At 48.3% G+C, this 27,172-nt stretch overlaps 1 protein-coding gene across 1 annotated transcript in view; it reads left to right on the plus strand.

Annotated features, from left to right (window-relative positions):
* Positions 1–9,584, plus strand: part of ZFYVE1 (zinc finger FYVE-type containing 1) — a 38,731-nt gene extending 29,147 nt beyond the window's left edge. Inside the window, exons 9-11 of the mRNA XM_077261862.1 lie at positions 315–495; positions 7,422–7,529; positions 8,550–9,584. Of these exons, the coding sequence (XP_077117977.1) occupies positions 315–495; positions 7,422–7,529; positions 8,550–8,782 (522 nt within the window). The 3' untranslated portion in view covers positions 8,783–9,584. The remainder of the gene's footprint in view (positions 1–314; positions 496–7,421; positions 7,530–8,549) is intronic.
* The last annotated feature ends 17,588 nt before the right edge of the window (positions 9,585–27,172 follow it).

Consider the following 27,172-nt stretch of genomic DNA (forward strand, 5'->3'; position numbering starts at 1 on the left):
GGTAAGCACAGTACATGTGGGTGGTTTGAATATCTCAAGGAACAAGAAGAAAATACATTTTCTTACCACTGGTGTCAGGCAGTTCGTAGACATCATGGAAGCAGAGCCTGACATGTAGCAGGATGTAATAAACTGAGCAACGCGGTGCAGCATTATGATCGTTGTCAGTGATTGTTCTGGCGATGGCTCCGCGGTCTTTGGTCCGGAAGTTGCTGACATGTTGGCGTATGGAGCCCCGTCTGTGCCTATCAGAAGGAGCTATAAGGTGCTTGTCTCATTCAGGCGCCTGGTAATGTGGCCATTTCTCTTTACAGGAATGTACAAAATGCAGAACCCCTTTTAAAGATAATGACAGCAAACATCACTGCCGGGCCTGCGGAGAGGGCTTCTGTGACAGCTGCTCGTCAAAAAGCCGTCCAGTGCCTGAGCGCGGTTGGGGACTGTCACCAGTTCGTGTGTGTGACTGCTGCCATGACCTGAGAGGAGCACACGTCGGTAAGATTGTCATGAATTGTCCCTATAAGTGCATGTCCAGTGAAATAGTCTACACCGTTATATTACTAATTAAAGGGAACCTGTCAGCAGGATTGTGCACAGTAACCTACACACAGGTCTGCGCCGTTATACTGATTACAATGATACCTGGTTGAGGAAATCCATTTTGTGGTTGTTTTTTAATCTTTATTTTCAGTTAATGATATACTCGTGCTTCGGGGCAGCCTGTGGGCGGGGCTGTTTGGGGGGGGGGGCGGGGGTCTTCATGTGGTGCTCTGATTACGTATTCACTAGTATGGCTTCTGACAAGCCACTGACTCCTCCCTGACCTGCCCTCTATTTTACATACTGAATATAATATGGTTTGGAAAAAAAACACATCCAGTCTGCACTGTAGCATGATGCAGTGGATAATACGCATATTTCTTTCTCGCCTCATTGGGGGACACAGGTAACCATGGGTGTATGCTGCTGTCACTAGGAGGCTGACACTATGCAAATAAAGAAGAAGTAACTCCTCCCCGGCAGTATACACCCCCCGACAGGCACCAGGCAACTCAGTTTTTGCTTAGTGTCCGTAGGAGGCGGACCTGGATCTAACCCCAGATCCGCATTTCTTTTACAGGGATTTGTTGTGTTTTATTAACCTTTTCCCCTTTCTTTTTCAGATACTTTCTTCAGGGTAACAGGGTGCAGTTTTTCTCACCCTGTTTTCCCCCTTTGAGCGACTGCGAGAGCAGTGTGGTATCACCCACATCGCACCCTCTCGGACCCACTGGGCAGGACTTTGTCCCCTGTCACCCATTCACGTGATTTTTCCTCGGTGGCCAGTCCTGCCCGTTTCCCCTCCTCATCCCTCTCCTCAGAGAGGGCTGAGAGGAAGACGACGGTCACTTCCAGTGACCCTCTCCCCCTGTTTAGGGGTCGACGCCATCTTCTGCGCCGGAGTTCGTGGCGTGGGAAGGAGGACTTCGTCCAGGACCCGCTACTCCACAAGAGATCCTGATGTGTTCCTCATCTGCAGGTAGGGAATCTTCAAGCAACAGTACACGACCCACCCCCTCCCCCTCCCGCCCTGCAAGCGATCTCCTCAGGGTGTCAGAGCTTACCAGGGCCTCTGTTTGATAGGGGAATGGAGCGACACTCCTTTTTTTCTGGCGTCGGGATGCGCTATCGCCGCACGCTGACATTTCTTTTTTCCCTCCTTTTATTCAAACCTGCGAACGCGAGCCCGCCATTTTTTCTTTCTCCCGGCTATTTCCTTCATTTGGCACCCGGCTTACACGCCCCCTTGCGGCGCCCTGCATTAAGCGGCCGGGAGTTCAGCGATCTTGGGGGCGTTTCTTCTGCTTCCCCCTTCGGCGCTTGTGCACACCCACAGCGTCGCGCTGTTCACGCGCTCCTTCAGCGACTTCCTGCTTCCTGTCAGCGTCTCCTCACCACGTGGGACACGAGGATCTCGGCACAGACTCCTGCGGCTACCGCTGTCGCTGTCCTGTCAGCAGGCTCAGCACTACTGCTCTCTCGGGCTCTACTCCTCCCGGCAGTACTTTTCCGCTCCTGGACAAGGTAATATCTCTACCTATGTCCGACCCCACTCCGGCCTTTGCCACTACGGTCATCCATTACGCCTGCGCCCTCTGTAAGAAAAAGTGGGCCTCAGGTCAGCCTTCTCCTTTCTGCCCGTCTTGCGTTCCTCCCATCATGTCACAGGAAGCTCCTAGGTCTCGGGATGAGTGCACCCCCCCTCCCCGGAGTGGGCTGTTGCAATGTCTCAATCAGTGTCAGACCTGACTAAGGTGTCTCAGTCCCTGGTCCAGGCACTTGAACGTATTCCGCTTCTGTCTAATGCGACCAGTGCCACGAACGCCTCACACGGTGATTCGCTCGCACCTGTCCAACACCCTCACAGAGGCAGACCGGACAAAACAGACAGAAAAAGGACCTTATCTAGATCCTCTTCCAGTTCCCTAGACCACACCGGGATTCCCCTATATGCCCGTTTCCCCTCCTCGCAGGCGGACGTCGGGTCTGATCTATCCTCTCAGTCGGAATCTGACTCTGATGCAGATCAGACTTCCGGAACACAGGAGATGGTTGATAGCCTTATTTCAGCTATCATTCAGACGCTTGATCTTAAAGAGGATGAGGCAAGCTCTCAGGACGTCTCCATTGCGTTTAAACGTCCCTCTAGGGTTTTTCCTAATCACAGGGAGTTCGACAACACTACCTCTACACACTGGGAAAACCCTGGTAAGCGTTTCCGGGCAGGAAACAACTAGATGTGTTATACCCTTTTCACTCCGACCTTGTCTCCAAATGGTCCGAGTCTCCTAAGGTCGACCCGCCTGTATCCAGGCTATCTTCTCAGACAGTTCTGTCTATCCCGGACGCAGCTTCCCTTAAGGACCCCACGGACAGACAAATCGAGGCATTATCAAAATCGGCATTTGAAGCTTCCGGAGCCTCCCTCTGCCCTAGTTTCGCCTCCTCCTGGGTAGCCAAGGCGGAGTCAGCCTGGGCTAAAACCCTGCGCAAGGGGCATTTTGGCCTCTGCTCCTGCTGAGGAACTGTCTGATTTGGCGGATCAGACTTCTCTTGCGGGTAAATACCTCATGAATGCCTCCCTTGATGCGGCAGCCTGCTCCACCAGGGCTAACAGCAACATTGTGGCCATTCGCCGGATTCTTTGGCTAAAAGCGTGGAGCGCTGATCCCGCCTCTAAAAAATCCCTCACTGGTCTGCCCTTCCAGGGTTCTAGACTCTTCGGCACGCAGCTGGATCAAATGATCTCGGATGCTACGGGTGGTAAGAGTACCTCCTTACCCCAGTCCAAGCCTAAACGTTCCTTCAACAAGAGGGGCCCCCAGTCCTTTCGTCCCTTTCGGTCCTTCGCCTCCTCAGGAAACCCCAACCAGGACCGTTCTTCCTCACAAAGGGACCGAAGGAAACCTTCTTTCAGGCCTCCACCGCGCTGGAGGGCCAAGAGCCACCCCGCAAACCATCTGGATCTCGGGGCCACAGGTTTTCTAATAAATGACGGGTTGCCCCCACCTGGAAATCCCTCCAGGTTGGGAGGCCGGCGTCTTCTGTTCTCAGAGGTTTGGCTATCGGTAGTCGACGACGCCTGGGTCAGGGAGATCGTCACGTCAGGCAACAAAATAGAATTTTCTTCGCCCCCAGGAAGTCGTTTCCTACTCTCTCGTCCTCCCAAACAGCCCTCTCATCTCCCAGGGCTTCTCCAGGCCGTCGATTCGCTCCTCGCCTCAGGAGTCGTAGTTCCGGTGCCTTATCGTGAGCGGTTTTCGGGGTTTTACTCAAACCTGTTTGTGGTTCCTAAAAAGGACGACTCTCTCCATCCAATTTTGGATCTCAAGCAGTTGAACCGCCATCTCCGGATTCGGCGCTTCAGGATGGAATCTCTACGCTCTGTGGTCGCGTCCATGGAACCGGGAGAGTTTCTGTGTTCTGTGGACATCCGAGATGCATACCTTCACGTTCCTATTTGCGTACAGCATCAGAGGTTCCTCCGGTTCGCGATCCAAGAACATCATTATCAGTTCACGGCTCTCCCTTTCGGTCTAGCGTCTGTGCCCAGGGTCTTTACGAAGGTCATGGCAGCTGTCATGGCCATTCTACGTTCAAAGGGGATTCTGGTAATCCCATACCTCGACGACCTCTTGATCAAGGGCCCATCCCATCGGGATTGCAGCCTGAGCCTCCAGCTTACTCTGGACATGCTTCTTCACCTTGGCTGGATAATCAATTACCAGAAGTCTTCCTTGATTCGAACTCAGCGTCTGGAGTTCCTGGGCATGGAATTCGACACCTCTCAGGCTCAGGTCTTTCTCCCCAAGGAGAAGTTCCTTTCTCTTCGTCGGGGTGTCAGAACTTTAAAGAGCCCGAACCCTCTGTCTCCGCCTCGCTATGAGGGTTCTGGGGAAAATGGTCGCTTCTATCGAAGCGGTCCCCTATGCCCAGTTCCACTCTCGTCCCCTCCAGCGTGCCCTTCTGTCTGCCTGGGACAGGGACCCACTTTCCCTGGATCGCCCGTTTCGCCTCTCTCCCAGGGTGAAACAGTCTCTCTTGGTGGACGCTGTCCACCTCCATTCTGTGCGGGAGGTCATTTCTCCCTCCCCGCTGGCAGGTTATCACCACCGACGCCAGTCTCCAAGGTTGGGGAGCGGTTTTTCTCCACCTCACGGCCCAGGGCCGCTGGACTGCTCAGGAGGCGTGCCTCCCTATCAACCTCTTGGAAATCAGAGCCATCTTCCTAGCCCTCATCCGCTGGGAGTCTCTCGTCTCAGGAAAACTGGTCCGCATTCAATCAGACAACGCCACAGCCGTGGCTTACATAAACCTTCAGGGAGGGATTCGCAGCAGACAAGTCATGAAGGAAGTGGCAAAAATTCTGCGTTGGGCGGAGGGTCACGTTCCCTCTCTGTCAGCCGGTGGGAAGCCGACTTTCTAAGTCGCCAGGGCATCGTGGCGGGCGAGTGGTCTCTTCTTCCCGCAATCTTCAGCCAGATTTGCCGGCGGTGGGGCGTCCCAGACGTCGACTTGATGGCCTCCCAAGGGTCGTAAAAAAGATCAAGACAGAAGGGGTCCCCGTTCTCTTGGTAGCTCCAGATTGGCCTCGCACGGCCTGGTATGCGGAACTGGTGAACATGCTATCGGACGTTCCGTGGAGGCTTCCGGATCGTCCGGACCTTCTTTCGCAGGGGCCCCTCTTCCACCCAAATTCTCGGTCTCTAAATTTAACGGTATGGCCGTTGAGGCTGTGGTCCTGAAGGACGCGGGTTTTTCTCATAGCGTCATCCAGACTATGATAAAAGCGAGAAAGCCGGCTTTCTCGCGTATTTACCACAGATGTTGGAAGGCCTTTTTCCGGTGGTGTCAGGACAACAATCTGTTTCCTATGACTTTTCCCTTCCATCCCTTCTCCATTTCCTTCAAGCGGGTCTAGATTCGGGTCTTTCCCTTAGCACCTTGAAGAGTCAGATTTCCGCTCTGTCCATTCTTTTTCAAAGAGACCTGGCCTCCCTGCCTCAGGTGAGGACCTTCATCCAGGGGGTCGCTCATATAGCTCCCCTTATCAACCTCCTGTCGAGCCTTGGGATCTCAACCTCGTGTTAGACGCCCTCCAGCGTGCGCCTTTTGAACCGATTCAAGACATTTCATTCTCGCTTCTATCTTGGAAGGTAGCCTTCTTGGTCGCCATCACCTCCATTAGAAGAGTGTCGGAGCTGGCGGCATTATCCTGTCGATCTCCCTTTCTAGTCCTACACCAGGACAAGGTGGTTCTTCGACCGGTTCCTTCCTTCTTACCGAAGGTAGTCTCGGCCTTTCACATCAAAGAGGACATTGTCCTCCCTTCCTTGTGCCCTTCCCCGGTTCATCCCTTGGAGAAATCCCTTCACAAGTTGGATGTGGTCAGGGCTATCCGGATTTATCTTTCCAGAACTGCTTCCTTTCGTCAGGCCGATCCTCTGTTCATCGTCTCGGAAGGTCGTCGAAAGGAGCTCCCGCCTCCAAGTCCACAATTGCTCGTTGAATCCGTTCGGCGGTTCTGGAGACATACCATGTCCGAGACAGACTGCCTCCTTCGGGGTGAAGGCTCACTCTACCCGGGCTGTGGGAGCTTCCTGGGCAGTGACCGGGCTGTGGGAGCTTCCTGGGCAGTTTGTCACCAAGCTTCGGCCTCACAGGTTTGCAAGGCCGCAACGTGGTCATCCATTCACACCTTTGTCAAATTCTACAAGGTGCATACTCAGGCTTCTGCGGACGCGAGCCTGGGTAGGAAGATACTGCAGGCGGCGGTTTCGCACCGGCCAACCTAACTCCTCTTTTTCTGCAGAATATCCCGCCCTAGGGACTGCTTTTGGACTTCCCATGGTTACCTGTGTCCCCCAATGAAGCGAGAAAGAGGGATTTTTGGTTCTTACTGTAAGATCTCTTTCTTGGAGCCTTCATTGGGGGACACAGCACCCTCCCTTGAAGTTGTACCGTGTTGGCCAACGGGCCGTTGTTGTGGCTTGGTACATAGGTTGAGTTTTATATTACCTGTTCCTACTACTGCTAGATGCTGCTGTGCACTCAGCGCCATTTTGGCAGCGGGAAAAAAATTAGGATCCACCAACATGGCGCCATCTTGATGAAGCCTAAATTTCATTTTCCCCTTGCAAAAATGGTGGCGGCGCCTATGCTATTTTGATAATTTTTTTTTTTCTTTTCACACACTGTGTCTAAGTAAAACAAACATATGCATGTTATCCACTGCATCATGCTACACCACGTGCCTGCTGAATGTAGGATTTTGTTTTTCTTAAACGAGCATATCATTAATTGAAAGCTGCCAATAAAGATTAAACCACAAGACAGATTTCATGGACCAAGGTATCATTGTAATCAGTATAATGGCACCGACCTGACACACTGCATAGGTTACTGAGCACAATCCTGTTGTTAGCCATGCAATGGCTGCTGATTCTTATTTCCCCCAACATCATCTGTCGGGGAGAATCAAGAGGCCCCCATACACAGTAGATTGTTGGGCACTCCTCCCGATCAGCGAACCCAGGCCACCTTCATGTATATGGGGGCTTATAGACATTAAAAACTATGACATTTCTATATAAAGATGTCTGTAATATCCACAGTTTTCACACTTTACCAACAATATTGTATGATATATTAGTGTATAATACACAGTGCTCCTACTGCAGGACTTGTAAGATTACTGGATAATACACAGCGGTCCTACTGCAGGACTTGTAGGATTACTCAATAATACACAGTGCTCCTACTGCAGGACTTGTAGGATTACTGCATAATACACAGTGCTCCTTCTGCAGGACTTGTAGGATTACTAGATAACGCCTTACTATTGATCTATGGGTGACTGCTTTGTATTTCCATTGTTCTAGCTGATGGCAGTGAAGATGATGAAGGAGGTACTGTTATCGCAAGAAAAGTTGGTGAAGCCGTACAGAACACACTAGGAGCAGTGGCAACAGCTATCGACATTCCTTTAGGTAAGAAAATTATTCATAAAGTGTCTTAGGGTAGAAGTAGGACCATACTAAAGGTATGAAATCAGTGTCTGCAAAAACCTACTGATCAGCTGTATTGTGTGCACAGGGGTTACCAGTGTATGTAGAGGGGATAGGAAGGGAGCACTTTGAATTTCAATATGTCCTATCCTGTGCCCCCATGGAAGAGGAGAAGCCCCCAAAGGAGATTGATTTTTCTTTCTCTCTCGTTTTCTCCCTCTGTCTCTCGTTTTCTCCGCCTGTCTCTTGTGTTTTCTCTGTCTCTTGCGTTTTCTCTGTCTCTTGTGTTTTCGCTGTCTCTTGTGTTTTCTCTGTCTCTTGTGTTTTCTCTGTCTCTTGTGTTTTCTCTGTCTCTTGTGTTTTCTCTGTCTCTTGTGTTTTTGCTGTCTCTTGTGTTTTCGCTGTCTCTTGTGTTTTCGCTGTCTCTTGTGTTTTCTCTGTCTCTTGTGTTTTCGCTGTCTCTTGTGTTTTCGCTGTCTCTTGTGTTTTCTCTGTCTCTTGTGTTTTCGCTGTCTCTTGTGTTTTCGCTGTCTCTTGTGTTTTCGCTGTCTCTTGTGTTTTCGCTGTCTCTTGTGTTTTCGCTGTCTCTTGTGTTTTCTGTCTCTCGTGTTTTCGCTGTCTCTCGTGTTTTCGCTGTCTCTCGTGTTTTCGCTGTGTCTCGTGTTTTCGCTGTCTCTCGTGTTTTCGCTGTCTCGTGTTTTCGCTGTCTCGTGTTTTCGCTGTCTCTCGTGTTTTCGCTGTCTCTCGTGTTTTCGCTGTCTCTCGTGTTTTCGCTGTCTCTCGTGTTTTCGCTGTCTCTCGTGTTTTCGCTGTCTCTCGTGTTTTCGCTGTCTCTCGTGTTTTCGCTGTCTCTCGTGTTTTTCCTTTGTCTGTCTCTCGCTCTCCGCCTCTCTTAGGTGATCAACCTCTTTTAAATACTGCAGTTTAATGTCATTATTATCCATGTGTTTTGTTTGTTTTTTTACAATAATGATCCTTTTGGTTTTGAATGCTGAATTTCAGGCCTAATGAAAGACGCTGCGAGACCTACGTACTGGATTCCAGACCACGAGATCACACATTGCTTCAACTGCAGAAAGGAATTTAACATCAAACTTTCCAAACACCACTGTCGGGCTTGTGGACAAGGCTTCTGCGGGGAATGTTCTAGTGATATAAGAGCAGTACCATCCCGGGGATGGGATCATCCTGTTCGTGTCTGTATTACCTGCAATAAGAAACCCGGCGACCTATAACCATGCCATAATTCACAATTCAGTATCTACTCAGGGCTAGATAATAATGGATCCTATCTTCACCCATATGCTTCTTTACCAATGCATGCTCTGACCTAGCAGCTGTGGGCTCTTACCATCGTCATCCTCTTTATTATTATCATTATTATCATAGTAAACAAAATGGCACCAACCGTGCTCTGTTTAGGAGACCGAAAGCATATAATCTGCACTTTGTAATGTTGGAATAAAAGTCAACTTCGTACGCACCTTGCTGCTCCAACCACATTAGGATATTCTTTTATTTTTTAATTACAGGATCTTTTCTGCTGTTTCTTCTCATTATGAAAGCTATAGATACCTCTCTGCCTACCGGAGCATCTTTTTATTTTAGCACCTTTCCATAAGGGGTGGGGGAAGGGAATTTCTCCAAATGTTCAACTTTTATCATAAGAAGAGTTCTAGTACTGCTTAAAACTAAATGGATGTATGTTTAATTTATATGTGAAATTCTTTAAATTTGTTAAAATGTAATTTTTTTTTTTCACCATAAAAATCACTTCACCTTTTATAAGCATGGGTCTTACGGAGTAATAGGTGTAACCCAAATGTCACACTTGTGAACTTTTTAAATGAGAAGGATACATATCGGCTTATATAAGAACCATTTTCATTCCTCATTTTAAATATATAAAATTTAAACTAATTCATTTTCGGACCTTAAGTGCAATGGCTTCCATAGTGTTCTACAGTACTGGAGGCCCTAAAGGAAAGCAATCGTCAAGATAAATTACCTGTTTAACTTAAGTTATTGTGTTAGTTGAAAAAAAAAAAATACCTTTTTTTCATACAATATCACAGATGAATATATATATATATATATATATATATATATATATTTTAATCTTGTAATTTTTACACTGGAGCTTATTTAGTCCTAGTTTCATGTTTTCATATTCACAAAGTTTGCTACTTCACTGGTTTTAGATCTTTGTCAGACACTGATAAGTTTTTCAACTTACTGATAAATACATGAAGTTTATGCACAGACTCAATATTTACCATGTTGACCCTTATTTTTCGAATCTTCGCTCTGGCATCGGAATATCAGTTTCTGGGCTGAATCCTGACTGATGACCGCCCATTCTTGCCTAATCAGGGCTTGGAGTTTATTACAATTTCTGAGTTTTTACTTGTCCTCTCGCTTGGGATCTGGGGAGTTTCCATGTTTTGTTAACTGAGCCGCTTAGTTATCATTTTTGCCTTGCAACATGGTTGCCATCATGCTGGAAAAGCATCACCAATTTGTTCCTGGAACATTGGGAGAAGTTGTTCTTGGAGGAGGTTTAGATGCCATTTTTTATTCATGGGAGTGCTCTTTGGCAAAATCGTGAGCGAGACCCCAACCAGGGTGATGAAGAGTAGGAGTGTTGAAAAATAAGGAGCAACGCAGTAAATATTGAGTCTTTGCATTAACTTGATGTATTTGTCAGAAAAAGTTTAAATTCTTTCAGAAACCATAGAAACCTCTCATAAAGACAACAAACAGATTCTGACCTTTGAGGTGTGCAAAGGTCACTGGGCAGGGAGGAAGAGCAGGGGAGCTGTGACATCTCCTATTATGATTGTTGGAGCCTGTATTATCCTGTCATTGTAATCCTGACTTTGCTGATAAGGAGCCTGATGAAAATTCTTTCTAAAAGGATTTGAATTAGGAGTCTAAAAAAAAAAAACCTGAGTGGCCACTGTGAAAATAGCAAGATTACTTAATTTTGTAATAAAGACCGTGATATGAAAAAACAAAAATCAAAATGTTTAAAAACACCTGTAACACAAAAAAAGTGGCTTTTCAATAGGCCATTTTTGTGATGATTGCTTCCCTTTAAGGGGGTTTGTCAGGGACTGAGATGACACCAGAGCTCCTTACATCGTGTATCTCTTATTTTGTGGGTATTACAGGCACAGTGCAGTTTCCATTAAAGTGAATGGGAGCTGAACTGCCGCGGCCGAGAACAGACATTACACCCTGTACAGAGCTATGGTGTATGACTGGTAGCCACAGCATCAAGTATCTGTGATCAGTGGGGCAATCCTTGTGTCAGATGCCACCACTGATTGGATATTGGTGACCTATCCTAAAACTAGGTAATCAATACATCTGGAGAAACCAAAAAATGCCAGCAAAGGGGCTTATCCCTGATGTTGAATGGTGTTTTTTTCGACAGGACAGAGAGAGGTTTTACAAGAGACTCATGGTGGTCTTTTCCAAATAAAGCGCCATACAACTGTCCACATATGTCCACATATGTCCACATATGTATCGTATGCCACCTGATCTCGTTCAATTTATTACGGTTGGGCTATGCACTATTTTATACTGTTTTGACTGAAAGCATTTGTTTTCAGATCCTGGACAACTTCTATAGGTTAGAACCACAAAGATTTTTGGGTGAAACATACATTGATTGCTCTGTAATTCAGGTGAATTGGGGACCCATTGCAACCCACAAGATATTCTGGTCCGCACAAGCAAGTTGCACAAAGTATTAACCAGTTGCATTTTTTTTTTTGTTACTTGTCACATTGCGACCTCATGCACCTGCATTATGCTGTGACATAGCCGCAATATACAGTGTATTTTGGCCACGTGACAACATTGCAGAGCAGGTACAGAGGATTGTGTGGCTGTGATTAAACTTCTACAGTTTATTCTCTTCTGGCTTTCTAACTTCTGTGTAATATATACACAAAAAAAAGTCTTAAACTGTCATCTAGTCCAGAAGTTAGGCTTCTTTCACACTAGCGTCGGGCCGACGTTCCCGACGCTAGCGTGGTCTCCGCCGCACAACGGGGGCAGCGGATGTATTTTTCCCACGCATCCGCTGCCCCATTGTGAGGTGCGGGGAGGTGGGGGCGGAGTTCCGGCCGCGCATGCGCGGTCGGAAAAAGCGGACCGTCGGGAGCAAAAAACGTTACATGTAAGGTTTTTTTCTCCCGACGGTCTGCTAACACACGCCCAAGCGTCGCAAAACGGACGCGACGTTTGGCAATGCGTCGCAAATGCGTCGCAAATGCGTCGCAAATGCGTCGCTAATGTTAGTCTATGACGAAAAAACGTATCCAGCAAGAACTTTTGCTGGATGCGTATTTTCGGCAAAACGACGCATTTGCGACGTATTGCAGTTAACGCTAGTGTGAAAGTAGCCTAAGGCATGATTCACATTGGCAGCAGAAGAGTGTAATCCATAACTAAAAAGACCTGTACAATCACTGGTGTTTAATTCACAGTTGAAAAAAATGACATTCTTTATAAGGGATTTGTTAGTAGTGTCGATCACAGATGTCTGCCCTTTGCCCGTGTCACAAGAATCTTATGAATCCATCCTTGATTTAGGTGTCTTTCTCAACTTTAATCACAAAGAATGTAATCTTTAAAATATATAGTATATACCCAAGTTTTAATTAGTTGTTTTTGCTTACTCTAGGATAAGGAGGAAACATGCAAACATAGTATTTAAGTGATTGAATTGTTGCTTGGTTTTAATTTATTGTATGATAACATACATGACTAGCAACTAGTAAATTATTTTTCCTGTAAGTGCCTTTTTGCCACTTTGTAAAAAAAAAAAAAGCTTTTTTTTTCTGTTTCTTTCCAGTGATACTCCATAAATGCTGCAGTTGATTTCTCTTTATAAATTTGTCTTTTGTTATCGAACTCCGTTTTTGAGGGATCGGGTGGTAGTTTTTATTCTAGCAATATTTAGCTTATTCAGGTCCTGCTTTTAATAAATCATAAGAAAAAAATGCAGGCCAATTTCTAGTTAATTCCAACTTAATTTCCTCAATTTGTATGCATAGGAACCATATAATCTGATCTGGGTTGCTGAATCCAAAGTCCTTAAAGGGCCACTGTCACCCCCTCCAGCCGTTATAAACTAAAAGAGCCACCTTGTTAGACTGCAGCATTACTGCTGCACAAGGTGGCTCTTTTAGTTTATAACGGCTGGAGGGGGTGACAGTGGCCCTTTAAATGTTTTTTTTTTAGGAGGGGGGTGTAAGTGGACAACCCATTCTAATGTTTCCTGTCCCCAGGAGGTGATCACTTACCATCATGGTGGTGTGGAAGAAGGGGTTTCTTACCGATAATCAGTTGGACTCCATTATCTTATATTCTGCTGAATAATATGTTAACTCTGTGTTGTAGTTCACAGTGAAAGAGAGAGAAGAGGAATTATTTTTCAGAGTGTGTATGTGTATAGAGAGAGGAAAAAAAACAACCAGCACTCCTAATGTGAACATGTGCACGCTGCAAACTGCATAATATAGATAAAAAAGAACACAGCAGCACATGTACATGAATCTAGGCCATGTGAAAACACAGACAAATATCCAATATGAATCATACTTCTCAAATATTTTTTCACAAATTTTTTCAAAAAATATTTTTTTCATAAAACTTACAGTAATAGATTAATTGAAGATTCTTAGCGCATAAATTGGCCAATTCATGTGTGCCCATCAACCACGGCAAGGTGATCTCCTTCTGATGGGTCCTACTCTACCATACATGCCACTCTTGGGCCACCAGCCTACAACTATGGACAAACATGTCACTCTAGGGCTAAACCTACAATTTATGGGCAGGTAGAGTTGATTACCGCCACCTGCAGGGTCAATGGGAGGAGTGCAAGATCAGCCTGGAAGCAGCCAGCATCCAGTAACTAAATAGAGGGGGGAAAAAAAACAACCAGCACTCCTAATGTGAACACATGCTGCAAACTTTTTTTTTCCTCTATTCCTGCTGCTCTTTTTCAAACACAAAAAAAAAATACGCCAAACAATTCTACGCACCTTCCTCCTCTCCCATGATGTGCAGCGTATTTTCCATAACTGAGTTCAGTGTACCGGCACAGGCAGTGCATGGCCGCTCGTGACTGACATGCAGACATCAGCTGCTGGTCTCAAGTTGGCTGGTGGGATGATTTGCAGTACAGGGGCCCAACAGGTCCTTTCACGGCAACACACTCAGCTCAATGTACTTCCTCAGACATATATTCAGCTGCTGGTGTTGGTGGGCCCTCCTCCCACACGGGATTCTTCACGGTACCACCATCTGCATTTCTGATCGTTACACCCCTGCATCCACAACTAGGATGCCATATAACTAGCGGCACTAGAAACTAGAGGAGCAGAATGGTGCTGGGTCCCCACACCACATGCACATTACACAATTTCTCCTGCGCCACATTGGGGGTAACAGTGTATGCTGCTGCCACTAGGAGGCTGACACTAAGGCTACTTTCACACTAGTGTCGGGCTCGGCCCGTCGCGGTGCGTCGGGCCGAGGTCCCCGACGCTAGCGCTGTCTCCGCCGCACAACGGGGGCAGCGGATGCATTTTTCCAGCGCATCCGCTGCCCCATTGTGAGGTGCGGGGAGGTGGGGGCGGAGTTCCGGCTGCGCATGCGCGGTCGGAAAAAGCGGACTGTCGGGAGCAAAAAACGTTACATGTAACGTTTTTTGCTCCCGACGGTCCGCCACAGCACGGCGCAACCGTCGCACGACGGTTGCAACGTGTGGCAATGCGTCGCTAATGTTAGTCAATGCTCAAAAAACGCATCCTGCAAGAACTTTTGCAGGATGCGTTTTTTTCGGCAAAACGACGCATTTGCAACGTATTGCAGTTAACGCTAGTGTGAAAGTAGCCAGCAGTAGGACCAGAAACAGACGGGAACATGAAGTGTCGCCTCCATGTACCCCCTTCTGAGCCAGGACACAGCCCTGTGAAATCCTAGGGGAGTGAACTCTTAGGATACACAGAGGCTCCCCCCCATGGCGTCCGTGCTGCTCCCAGAACAGCGGTGTTGCAGGGAGCTAGATGGTCCCTCTCCACCTCCCCCTCAAAGGGGATGGTGGATTGAGGGTCCCTGCACCGCCCCTGCAGCAATCCTAACCTGCATGCAGAGTGGCATCTCTGCCCATCACTTCCTCCAGGCTTTCGGCGGTGAGTTTTCTATCTGGGGGGTCTCCTGAGCACGTCGCGGGCCCGGTTGCCCTTTCCTGCCGGGCACCGCTAATTTAGTCCCCAGCTTCGGCCCTTGCTAGGCCGCAATCCGGTAATCCTGCCCACTACCACGCGTCACTTCGGAGGTTCCGCTCACCTACCTTTCCTGATCTCGGCGGCCATATTTAGCCACCCTACAAGTTCCCACAGCACAGCAACCTCCCAGGACTGCCCTTTTAGGACCAGTGCTGCACCGCTTGGGGCCAAAGCTCTCTGGGGCATTGGACCTGGGTAAATGCTCTGCCACACTACCCTCAGGCTCTCCCCTTCCTCCCTTTTCCTCAAACTGCTCTGCTGACTCAGCTGCACAAATTAGTTTTCCTGAAGTATTTGGGAGTTAACAGGGATACAGCATGTCTCTACCTAAAACCTAAAAAAAAAAAAAAGTGTTTTTCACTTCATGCACCTCCTGTCAGGCTGCGTTACTAAGGGGACATACTACTCCACTCTGTCAGGCTTGCGATCCTAAATGCGCTCATGAGCCCGCCACCGCGACCAACCCCTCGGTGACTAGTCCCCCTGAGTGGGCTTTGTCACCATCGCAATCTATGGCTTTAACTAAGGTTATCAAGTATCTTCAGGATCCTTCCAGGAGCAGGACCACTAATCAGTCTGCCTCAGAGAATTCCCCTACATGAGGTGAACCATCGGCCTGCAGGGGCCGTCCTCACTTAAGACACAAACAGGCATCAAGGAAACAGGTACATAGCTCGTCCCCAAGGCCCTCTGGCGCTTTGGAGTCTGTTAGCTCCGCTTCTCACTCTCCCTCTCCGGGGGAGAACATGACTCTGAATCGGAGTCGGTGGGCCTCTTGACCTAGAGGCCCCAGGTTATCAGGCTACCGTGGATAGTCTAATTGAGGCCGTCAGTCACTGCAGGTCCGCGAAGAGCCTGCTGCTTCTCACGCGGATAATGCAGTGTCTTTTAAAAGGATTAAACTTATTCATAGGGTGTTTGCCAATCACCCTGAGTTCCAGGACATAGTCCGGCGACATAGGGAGTGCCCAGACAAATGTTTTGTAGGTCAGAGATTTTTGGAGACCAGATAGCCCTTCTCACCTGGCCTCCGCAAACAATGGACGGAATCCCCTCTAGTGGATCCTCCTGTATCACGTTTATCCTCCAAGACTCTGCTGTCCCTACCGGATGGATCTTCCATTAAAGATCCCACAGATCGACTGATTGACAGCCTCGCTCGTTCAGTTTTCGAAGCGTCTGGTTAGGCACTTTTTCCCTCCTTTGCAGTGACCTGGGTAGCCAAAGCCGTGGCTTACTGGGCAGATTCCCTGCATAAGGCTATACAGAAGAGTGATCTTCCCCCTGAGATAGCGGAGTTGGCCAATCAAATTTCTTTGGCCGATGAAAATTTAGTAAATGCTTCCCTGGATGAGGCTAATTGTTCTGCACTTACAACTTCAAACAGTAGCTATTAGAAGGGCACTATGCCTGAGGAACTGACGAGCGGACTCTACATCCAAAAAGTCCTTAACATCCCTTCCCTATCTCAGCAGTCGCTTATTCGGAGGAAAGCTGAACCAACTGATTTCGGATGCTACAGGCGGGAAGAGTAAATTCCTCCCCCAGCAGAGAATTAGGCGCCCTATCTGCCATCAGCTGCAGACACGCTTTCGGTCCTTTCGCAGCAATTATGGGTGGTCCTCGATGGCTAGTTCCCCTGGTTCAGGGCGCCCAGCTCACAGGGACTAGAGTCCACAGGCCTCGTGCAAACTCAACCACTGGTGGAAGGGCCACCCAAGCAGTCCAGATCTAGGGGATCCAGACCCCTCAGATCCTTGGCTAAATGACTCACAACATTGCCCGGACGACACCAGCAGAGTAGGCGGCCACCTACTCCTGTTTCGCCATGTCTGGCTTGCAGTCATTCATGACGAGTGGGTCAGAGATCTGGTGTCCTTCTGGTACAAAATAAAATTTTCTCCCCCCAACCCGATTGTTTGCTTCCCATACCCTGAAGCGGGAACGTGGGCTCGGGCCTTTTACCAAGCCATCGAGTCACTCTGCCGAGACGGGGTCATTATCCTGGTCTGACAACAAAAGATTCCAAAGGTTTTATTCAAATCTGTTCACGGTACCAAAGAAGGATGGTACAGTCAGACCCATCCTGGACTTAAAACTTCTAAACAAATTTGTCAGAGTCCAGCAATTCAGGATGGAGTCCCTCCGTTCTGTCATGTCGATGGAACAAGTGGAGTTCCTAGTCTCCATCGACATTTGGGATGCGTATCTTCACATCCCAATTTTCCCTCCTCACCAAAGATTTCTTCACTTTGCTCTTCGCGGAGAACATTTCCAGTTCGCAGCCTTACCCTTTGGCCTCGCCACCGCCCCCAGGGTATTCGCAAAGGTCATGGTGGCTGTCATAGCCATTCTACACTCTGGGGGTTTAGGTGTCCTACCTTATCTAGACAACCTACTGATCAAAGGGCCATCTTTCCAAGCCTGCAAGGAATGCGTCTGCATTTCTTTGGATACCCTATCACGGCTAGGCAGGTTAATCAACCTGAACAAGTCTCCCGTTTCAGCTCAGCAGATTTCCTTCCTGGGCATGATCCTGGACACTTCCTAAGGGTTGGTGATTATTTCTCGGGACAAGGTTCTAACCCTTCAGCAGGGGGTTCAGACGCTCTGTCAGGCGTCTCCTTGTTCCATCTGTTTCGGCATGAGGATTCTCGGGAAGATGGTAGCCGCAATCGAAGCAATTCCATTTGCACAATTGCATCTTCATCCCCTACAACTCGCACTTCTGGATGCATGGGACAAGAGTCCTTTTTCTCTCGATCGTCCATGTCGGCTGACTCCCTCCTCCAAGGGAAATCCTTTCTCCTGGTCCACTGGCTGGTGATCACTACCGACTCCAGCCTCCTTGGCCGGGGAGCGGTTTTTCATCATCACACTGCCCAGGGGAGTTGGCCTCCTCAGGAGTCTTGTCTTCCCATCAAAGTCCTGGAGATCCAAACGATTTGGCTGTCCCTGCGGCGGTTTCATCATCTAGCAGGCCGCCCCATCCATATCCAGTCGTACAATGCCACAGCTGTGGCCTATATCAATCATCAGGGGGGCACTAGCAGCAAAGCTACAATGCGTGAGGTGGGACACATCCTTCGCTGGGCCGAAAGGAACCACTCTTTCATATCGGCCATTCACATTCCAAGAGTTGAAAATTGGGCCACGGATTTCCTCAAGGTCTGGCCTCGGGAGAGTGGTCTCTCCATCAGGAAATTTTCCAGCAGATCTGCCTTCGCTGGGGAACTCCGGACGTAGACCTGATGGCTTCTTGGTTCAATGCCAAGGTACCCTAGCTTGTGGCCCAATCCCGGGATCCAAGAGCCATCGGGTTGGACTTGCTGGTCCTTCCCTGGAGTCTCTTCCGTCTTCCATATCTGTTCCACTCTTACCCTTGCTTTCAAGGGTCATCAGGAAGATCAGGGCGGAGGGGGTCCTGGTGATTCTCATTGCTCCGGACTTGCCACGCCGAGTGTGGTATGTGGAGCTGGCCCAACTGGAGACAAAAAGAGAAATGATCCAGCTGGAGGTGGAGGCAGTTCAGACTTTGTGAGACTTTATTAGACAACTAAAGCGATAAATAGTTCTTCAAAAAGAAAAATCTTTACATAACAAACACCTGGCACACCAGTGAGGAGGATCAACGCGTTTACACTACGAAGTCTTACTCCCAACTGGTCACGCATTCCTTGGCGACTTCCAGATCAACTGGATCTGCTTTCTCAGGGTCCGATTTACCACCAGAACTCAGGGGCCCTGAGTTTGACGGCTTGGCTGTTGGATCCTGGGTTCTGACCTAAGCGGGTTTTTCCCACAAGGTACTTTCCACCATGATCAATGCTCGAAAGCCAGTGTCTGTGCATATCTGTCATCAGATCTGGAAAATCTTCCAATGGTGCAGAAGTAGAAGTCGTCCTCCCCTCATTTTCAACATTCCCAGCATTTTGGAATTTCTTCAGTCTGGCCTGGACTTGGACCTAGTGCCGAGCTCTCTCAAAGGGTAGGTCTCAGCTTTGTCTGTCCTGTTTCAGCGTAAGATCGCTTCCAAACCCCAGGTGAGAACATTCTTTCAGGGAGTCTCCCACGTGGTACCTCCCTATTGAGCGCCTCTAGACGCCTGGGACCTTAATATGGTCCTATGTGTCCTACAAGAGTCTCCCTTCGAGCCGTTGCAGGACATCTCCCTATCTCTCCTGTCATGGAAGGTTGCCTTCCTTGTCACGATTACTTCAATCAGAAGAGTCTCGGAGTTGGCTTCTCTTTCCTGTCGAGCTCCCATTCTGGTTTTTCGCCGTAACAAGGTGGTCCTCAGACCGTCCCCATCTTTCCTTCCTAAGGTGGTGTCTTTTCATCTTAACGAGGATATTGTGCTTCCCTCGTTTTGTCCTGCTCCGGTTCACCGCGTGGAGAAGGCTCTTCACTCCATGGATCTTGTTGGGGCTCTTAGGAAGTACGTATCTTGGATGCCATCTTTTCGCCAGACGGATGTCCTGTTCATGCTCCCGGTGGGACACCTGAAGGGATTGGCCGCTTCTAAGTCGACAATAGCCAGATGGATTCGGTCGGCTATTCAAGAAGCTTACCGCGTCAGTGGCAAGCAGATTCCAGTGGGGATCAAGGCACACTCCACTCGGTCGGTACCTGCTTCGTGGGCTGTTCAGCATCAAGCATCTGCGGAGCAGGTTTGCAAAGCGGGGACCTGGTCTAGCTTGCACACTTTCTCAAAGCATTACAATGTCCATACTCAGGCATCCAGAAATGTGAGCCTGGGTAGACGTATCTTGCAGGCAGCAGTAGGGCGTCTTTAGATAGCAGGTGCCGTGAGTTTACTCTATGTTGTTATTTCCCACCCAGGGACTGCTTTGGGACATCCCACGGTCCTGTGTCCCCAATGTGGCAAAGGAGAAATAGGGATCTTTGTGTACTCACTGTAAAATCCTTTTCTCCGAGTCACACATTGGGGGACACAGCACCCACCCTTTTGGCCTGTCGCCTATGATGAGTGTTATAGTTTTGACGTGTTGTACCTACTGTTAATTTTTGTTAATCTCCTACTGCTTGGTCACTGAACTGGTTCTATCCGGAACCAGTGGGTGGTGTATTCTGCAGAGGAGGAGCTAACCCTTTTTTGTATTCACTTAGTGTCAGCCTCCTAGTGGCAGCATCATACACCCACGGTCCTGTGTCCCCCAATGAAGCAAAGGGGAAAAGGATTTCACGGTGCAGGGGCGGGCTGGGCCGGGTGGCAGAGGGGCATGTGTCCCCCGGGTCGGTCACTAAGCAGCTGATTCAGTCTGCTGGCGGGCCAGTGCCATTCTATATGTCCTGGCCAGCTGCATCACCATGGACCAGACACACCCACTGCTCCCTGTGTGCGGCCGGCTGCTGAGGTAGAGGGAACACGGCTGCATCTTCTTCCTGCTTGAGAGGCACTGCTGGTGGATGGGTAAGACCTGAGACATCAGTGAGTACGAGCTTCAGCTGTCTGTGCGGTGAGGAGGTGGATGCTGCTCACCTCCCAATAAGTCCAGGGCCCAGTCCCTGTATAGTATCAGCGGCCACTCTGCTGAAGCTCACAGATTTATTGCAGGAGTAGGAACTTTTAGGATCACCCTGTCAGTGCCAGGTCATCGGCTCCAGGGTCACCAGACTGCAGGAAAGTTCAGTCTCCTGCAATAAATCTCCCTATACTGAGAGTGACCAGAGACTCTATACAGAATCCAGCACTGGAGTGATCAAGCCTGAACCTGGTGACGACATCACATGCTATATACATGGCCCTGTATATATACAGTGCATGTATGTCCTGGGCCAGGTGCAAGATTGATCAATCCAGTGTATATAACATTGTATATTTGTGCCCATAGTATACCACTATCAGGGGCGTAACTACCGAGGTCACAGCTGTCGCAGCTGCGACAGGGCCTGGGGTGCATAAGGACCCGCCCAGCAAAGACTGGGCAGGCCCTTAAGCACTCTGAGCTACAAAATGGGCCGCCGGGCCCATAAATCTTCTGCACAGGCCCTGGTGCACACTCTCTCAGTGAATGTGCTGACCAAGGCCATGGAGGCCCACGTGAGCGCGGCCCTCATTCTTGTACGTACGGCTGCGGCCTTTGTCAGTGAGGACAAACAGGAGAGCGCATGCACCAGGGCCTGTTCAGAAGTTTGAAAAGGACGCCACCGCATGCACAGACGCCTGAGCCTCACTCTGTCTGAAGCTGGCCAGAACCAGCGTCAGAGAACAGTGCTCTCCTCACAATCCTCGGCCGGCATCCACTCCATGTCCTCAGCACCTCTGACACTGGCTGGACAGTGGACCCACCTCATCCTCTCCCATCTCAGGTGAATACCAAGATGAAAGCTTTTTTATGTATATGCAGCATTTGCAGTTTGACCTGTATAATGTATATAGACTGCTGTATGTAGAATATGTGATACTGCTGTATATAATCATTGTATCATAATCATTGCACTTTATGGTATGTGGGTGAGACAACTTGCGAATTCAAAACGAGAATGAATCAACATCGATATACCATTAGAAAAAATAGAATGGACCTCCCAGTCCCCAAACACTTCGTTGAATGTAAACACATGGAAAAAGATCTAAAATGTAGGATTATAGATGCTGTCCCAATACAGCGAAGAGGAGGAGATAGGGAACAGATTCTCAAAAAAAGAGAATTGATGTGGATATATGAACTAAATACCCTTAGACCCAGGGGCCTCAATGCAGATTTTAAGATACATACAATATTATGTGAACGCTCAGTAATCTAATACCTAATATGGTGAAGTCCTTAGATATAGTATTTACTATTTTTAAATGTAGGAGCATGCTGATAAAATTGTCAATATGTATGTTCCTAATTTTATATTTGTTTTATCTAGATGTTGTCTAGTATCCAAACAAGACTTGATTATTACCCAGAGGGACCCTGCAAATATGGAGGACATTCAGAAAAGCATATAAAAAATAAGCATATAAAAAGCATATAAAAGCATATAAAAGCACTAATCATGATAGAAACCATCTGATGGGAGAACCCAGCCTAGGTTAGGACCCAGGATTCGACGACCAAGCCGGTAAACACAGGGCCTGAGTTCTGGTGACAAATTGGGCCCTGGAAAAGCAGATCTAGTTGATCTGGTAGTCGCCAGAGGACGAGCTGCACTATCTCTGCGGACCTCACCTGGGGTGGCCAACCTGGAGTGACTAGGATCACTGCAACCCCATCCGCTTTGATCTTCCTGATGACCTTAAGTAACGGAAGCGAGGGAAACACGTATGAAGACGAAACTGATGCTATGGAAGAACCAGTGCATCTGCTCCAATGACTTCTGGATCCCAAGAACAAGCTATGTACTCGGGTACTTTGGCGTTTAATCGTGAAGTGATCAGATCCACGAAAGGGGTCCCCCAGCGATGAAAGATCTGCTGGAAGACCTCTAGATGAAGTGCCCACTCTCCCGAGGTGAGACCGTGACGGCTGAGGGAATCTGCCGCCCAGTTTTCCACGCCCGGAATGTGGTCTGCTAAAACGACCGAGTGGTTCCTCTTGGCCTAGCGGAGGATGTGAACCACCTCACGCATTGCTGCCCTGCTGCGAGCACCCCCTTGATGATTGATGTATGCTACAGCAGTGGCATTGTCCAATTGAATTCGGATGGGGCGACCCACCAAGAGATGATGGAATCGTTGTAGGGATAAACAGATCGCCCGAATCTCCCGGTGTTGATGGGGAGATTCGACACCCGGGCTGACCAGCGTCCCTGGACAATGTGACAGTTGACAGCTCCCCCAGAAGACTGGCGTCAGTAGTTACCACCAGCCATTGGGTCGGGAGAAAGGATTTCCCCTGGTTGAGGGAAAACTTCAAAGTCCACCACCTGAGTGCCTGCTTGACCCGTGGGGGCAAGCGGCACAGCCGGTCGAGAAGGAACAACGGGCTTCTGTTCCAGGCTGCCAAAAGTGCATGCTGCAGAGGACGGAGGGGTAGCTGGGCGAAGGGAACAGCTTCCATCGCTGCCACCATTTTCCCCAGTACCCCCATGTAGAATCGGAAGAAGAAGACCCAGGAGACGTGCTATGGACCCCTTTTCTAAGTGTGTGTATCACGCAACTGAGAGGTCCCTGCAGGCTGACGGTTCCTGTGTGGAAATGGAACCGTCTGAGACAGGTAGGCGAATGGCCCGATCCGTAGAAGGATCATGGAGGGACTTAATCGCTCTGACGAGAGAAGCCATACAACTGTGACGTGGCTCACTCAAGGAGATTAAATACCCCGGGTTGAGAACCGCGGATAGCTTCTGAGCGCCTTAGGGATTACAAAATCTGAAATCTGTCCCCGTGGTAACACATAATGACAGGAAAAATGCTGTATGAGCCATACTGGGCTTCCAGAAGTGTCAGGGAGAGACATTGCTCCCAGTGATTCCCTGCTATAAGGGAGAGGGGGGTTACTGCAGAGAAGGCCAGCAGTGCTAAGGAGCCGTGAGGGAATCTTGAAACCAAGGCGGGAAGGCAGGGAGGTCCTCCTATGCAGTCGCCTGAATAAGTGCATAGCATTGTTGGAATCCATGGATTCTGGGACCATACACACAGTGTCAGGTGCCACAGTACACATAGCTCACCTTCCACTCAAAAAACTTCCCCAGTCCCCAGATATGGCCACCGAGACTTCTTGGTAGGGAAGTCTTGCACTGCGAGAAGCGCCAATGGAGGGAGCGAGGGCGCTGGGTGACCCATGCATAGGGGGCGGAGTTTTCAACCTGTGGCCTAGCAGTGGCCGAAGCTGGGGACTAAATTTCTGTCGCCGGCCAATTGAACCGTTTGGAAGAACGCGGCCCCACTCAGGAAACCCCACCACTGTCAGACCTGACCCAGGCACTTACCCCATGATCCAGAAAGGCCCATGGGACGAGAGCCAGACTGCTATGCCTGCAGGGCAGGGGCTGCAGAGGACGGTGCAGGAACCCTCTATCCACAGTTCCTTTGATAGGGGGTGGAGAGGAATCGTCCGCCTCCTTCCATTGCCGCTGTTCAAACAGTGGTGATGCAGTGTTGGCTGCAGGGACGCAAGCAGTGCAGCTGTGTATCCTAGGGTTTCACTACCGTAGGATGGAACAGGGCTATGGTCTGGTAGAATTAGGCCTGGCTGCTGAAGGAAGTACATGGAGACGACACTCCATATTCCCATCTGTTTATGGTGTAAGGAGAGCGGAACCCTGAAAGGACCTGTCGCCCCCAAACCAGCTTAGGCATATCTTCAGTTGGTGCAAGAGGCGACACTCGACGTTCGAGCCTATTGCTGGTTTGGGGAGATCGGAACCCTGACGGCAACAGTCGCCCCTGTAATCCTTGTTGAAGAAAATCCAAAGTAAAAGGTAAAGATTTAAATAATAAATTATGGTCTGAAGACCAGACCTATGTGCCTCCTACAGACACTAAGCATGAACTGGTTTGGGCTAGAGTCAGTGGTAGGTGTATACTGCAGAGGAGTGAATTTTTTTTGTATTCACTTAGTGTCAGCCTCCTAGTGGCAGCAGCATACCCCCATGGTCCTGTGTCCCCCAATGAGGCAAAGGAGAAATGTAAAATCTGGGGCTAAGACAAAATATTGGTGGTAAGAATGCAATTATTTTTTCTTCGCTGCCCAGTGGTATAAAATTTTGTGAAACACCAGTGGTGTCAATATGATCACCGCACTCCTAGATTAATTTGTTGAGGTGTAGTTTGTTTAATGGGGTCACTTATGGGGGGGGGGAGCTCTGCTGTTCTGGCAACTCAGGGGCTCTCCCAGTGAGTGATGGCACCCACTACCCACAACAACAGAATCTGCACTATAGTATGGCGTTCCTTCCCTTCTGAGCTTTGCACTGTGCCTGAAAAGTATTTCCCGATTACATGTAGGGTATTGGTGCACTCAGGAAAGAATGGACGTCAGTTTGTTGCAGAAAATTTCTCTTATTAGCCCTTGGAAAAATGTAAAACTTGGGGTTAAAACAACATTTTAATGGTGAACATGTAATTTATTCTTTCAATGGTATATGTCACGGATCCCTACTCCGTGGTGCCACTTATTCGTCACGTGCCCGCTCTCAGCACGTGACTTGGGGTTGTGCCTGCAAGGGTTAATCTATGTCCCCTCTCTCAGTCCAGCATTCAACCTCTGTCCTATGCTGTAATGGGAGCATAAATCACACACTGACCCAGGCCACACACCCGCTCATATACACGCTGCCGCCACTCATCGAATACACGGGCGATGAGTCCCAGAAATAATAATAATAATAATAATAATAAAAAAAAATATGCCTATCACTCATAAGGCTCACACACCTTAGGCTATGGATTCTCTTAGAACATTCAAGGTTCAACTTGTTAAAGTTTTATACTTTAATAACAAAAGATTCAATGCTTACAATAAGAAAAAGGTATAAAAATACGATAATAAAAGACATACAACTTATGCAAAACAGTATCAAAATAAACAGGAGAAACTTACAAAAATCATCTAACTGGTAGTTTGCTTTCTGCTCCCTGAGAGGGAGGGGGGGGGGGGTGAATGGAGTTGGTGGAACACATCAGCTTCTCAGGCTGCCCTCACATGTGAACACAATTCTCTGTCTGCAGCCTAAATTTATAACTTTGGTCTGGAGGTCAGGTCTCTAGACCGGCCCCTCAGGTCAATATCATAACTGCTGCCTGTTTGATTGGGCCATGGCCGCGCCCCCAATGAATATATCATTTTCCCTTGAGACACTTGTGAAAAGGTTCTCAGGAATAGATGTCCTCCGGCCGCAATTAGCATCTCCCCTCCAAGTCCTAGAAGGTGCCAAAGGTTTCCTTTCTTCTTGGCCCTAGCTAGACCTCCTGGCGAGATATGGAGACACAAGGTCTACTAGTCCCAAGGAAGTACCTATTAACACCTAGGTGCGACTTGCCTTCAGGACAGATGTTACATTATCACTAGTCACACATATAACCCTAGACATATGCCACTACACACATATAGATATATATATACACATATTTCACAACACCTCCCTCCTTATGAACGTGCATGGGGGTTGACTTACAGGTCAGCTCCTGAGCATGTATCTGGTTCTGCCCCTTCTTGGCGAGAGAGGCCATCAGCATTGCCATGATCAACGCCCTTCTTCTGCTGAATTGTGAAATCATATTGCTGAAGTATCAAACTCCATCTAAGCAATTTCCCATTGTCCCAAACTACTCTATTGAGCCAACTCAATGGGTTATGATCTGTGATCACGGTGAAGTTGCGCCCATAGAGGTATGGTTGCAGCTTCTGCAGAGCCCACACAATTGCCAAACATTCTTTTTCAATGGTGGCATAAGCCACTTCTCTGGGCAGGAGTTTCCTTCTTAGGTACAGAATTGGGTGTTCCTCTCCTTGTTGGTTCACCTGGCTGAGAACGGCACCTAGCCCATAGGTGCTGGTATCTGTCTGCACTACAAACCGGCGAGTGAAATCTGGGGCCTGCAGGACAGGTGAACTAACCAATGCCGACTTTAGGGCAGAAAATGTCTGCTCGGACATACGGCCGTAGAAGACCGTAAAATACGGCTGATAGGAGCTGGGCCATAGAGAATCATTGGGCCGTGTGTAATGCGTATTTTACGGACGTATTTTCTGTGCTCATACGTCCGTAAAACTCGCTAGTGTGACGCCGGCCTAACTGTCCTAAAACCTCTGCCAAACCCGTCAGATTTCTTCCCTATGTAATACATTTGTGGTCTTCCCTAGAAATATTAGACACTTTCCCATTCATCTATAAATTAGCTTAATAAACTTGGAACTAAATTAATTAATACAATTGATAATTATCAACGGCTCATTCACACGTTATATTTTCTTATACTAGTGATGATGATAATTTTATTTCTATAGCGCCAACATATTCTGACCACTTTACAATTAAGCAGGGACATGAACAGACAATAAATATATCACAAAGTGACACAGATCAGCAGTTACAGGAGGAGTGAGGGTCCTGCTCGCAAGCTACAATCTATAAGGAAATAGGGTGGGATGTGCTATCCGTGCTTTTCACAGATAACACTTGTGTCTAAAATAGTGAATGGGGAAGTTCACGTGTCCAGGATTGTTTGTAGTCCATACAAAATCATGGAGATATGTTCCATATTGATCCAAACGTCAGAACAAAATTGTCAATGCAAGTCTATGGGTCTGTGTAAAAATCGAACAGAACTCGGATGTCATCTTAGTGATGTCCGAGTCCGATCTAAACGTCAGATCAAAATACACATATAGCTCAGCAGTGAGACCACCATCG

Source organism: Ranitomeya variabilis, chromosome 1 (genome assembly GCF_051348905.1).
Source record: "Ranitomeya variabilis isolate aRanVar5 chromosome 1, aRanVar5.hap1, whole genome shotgun sequence".
Lineage (NCBI taxonomy): Eukaryota > Metazoa > Chordata > Amphibia > Anura > Dendrobatidae > Ranitomeya > Ranitomeya variabilis.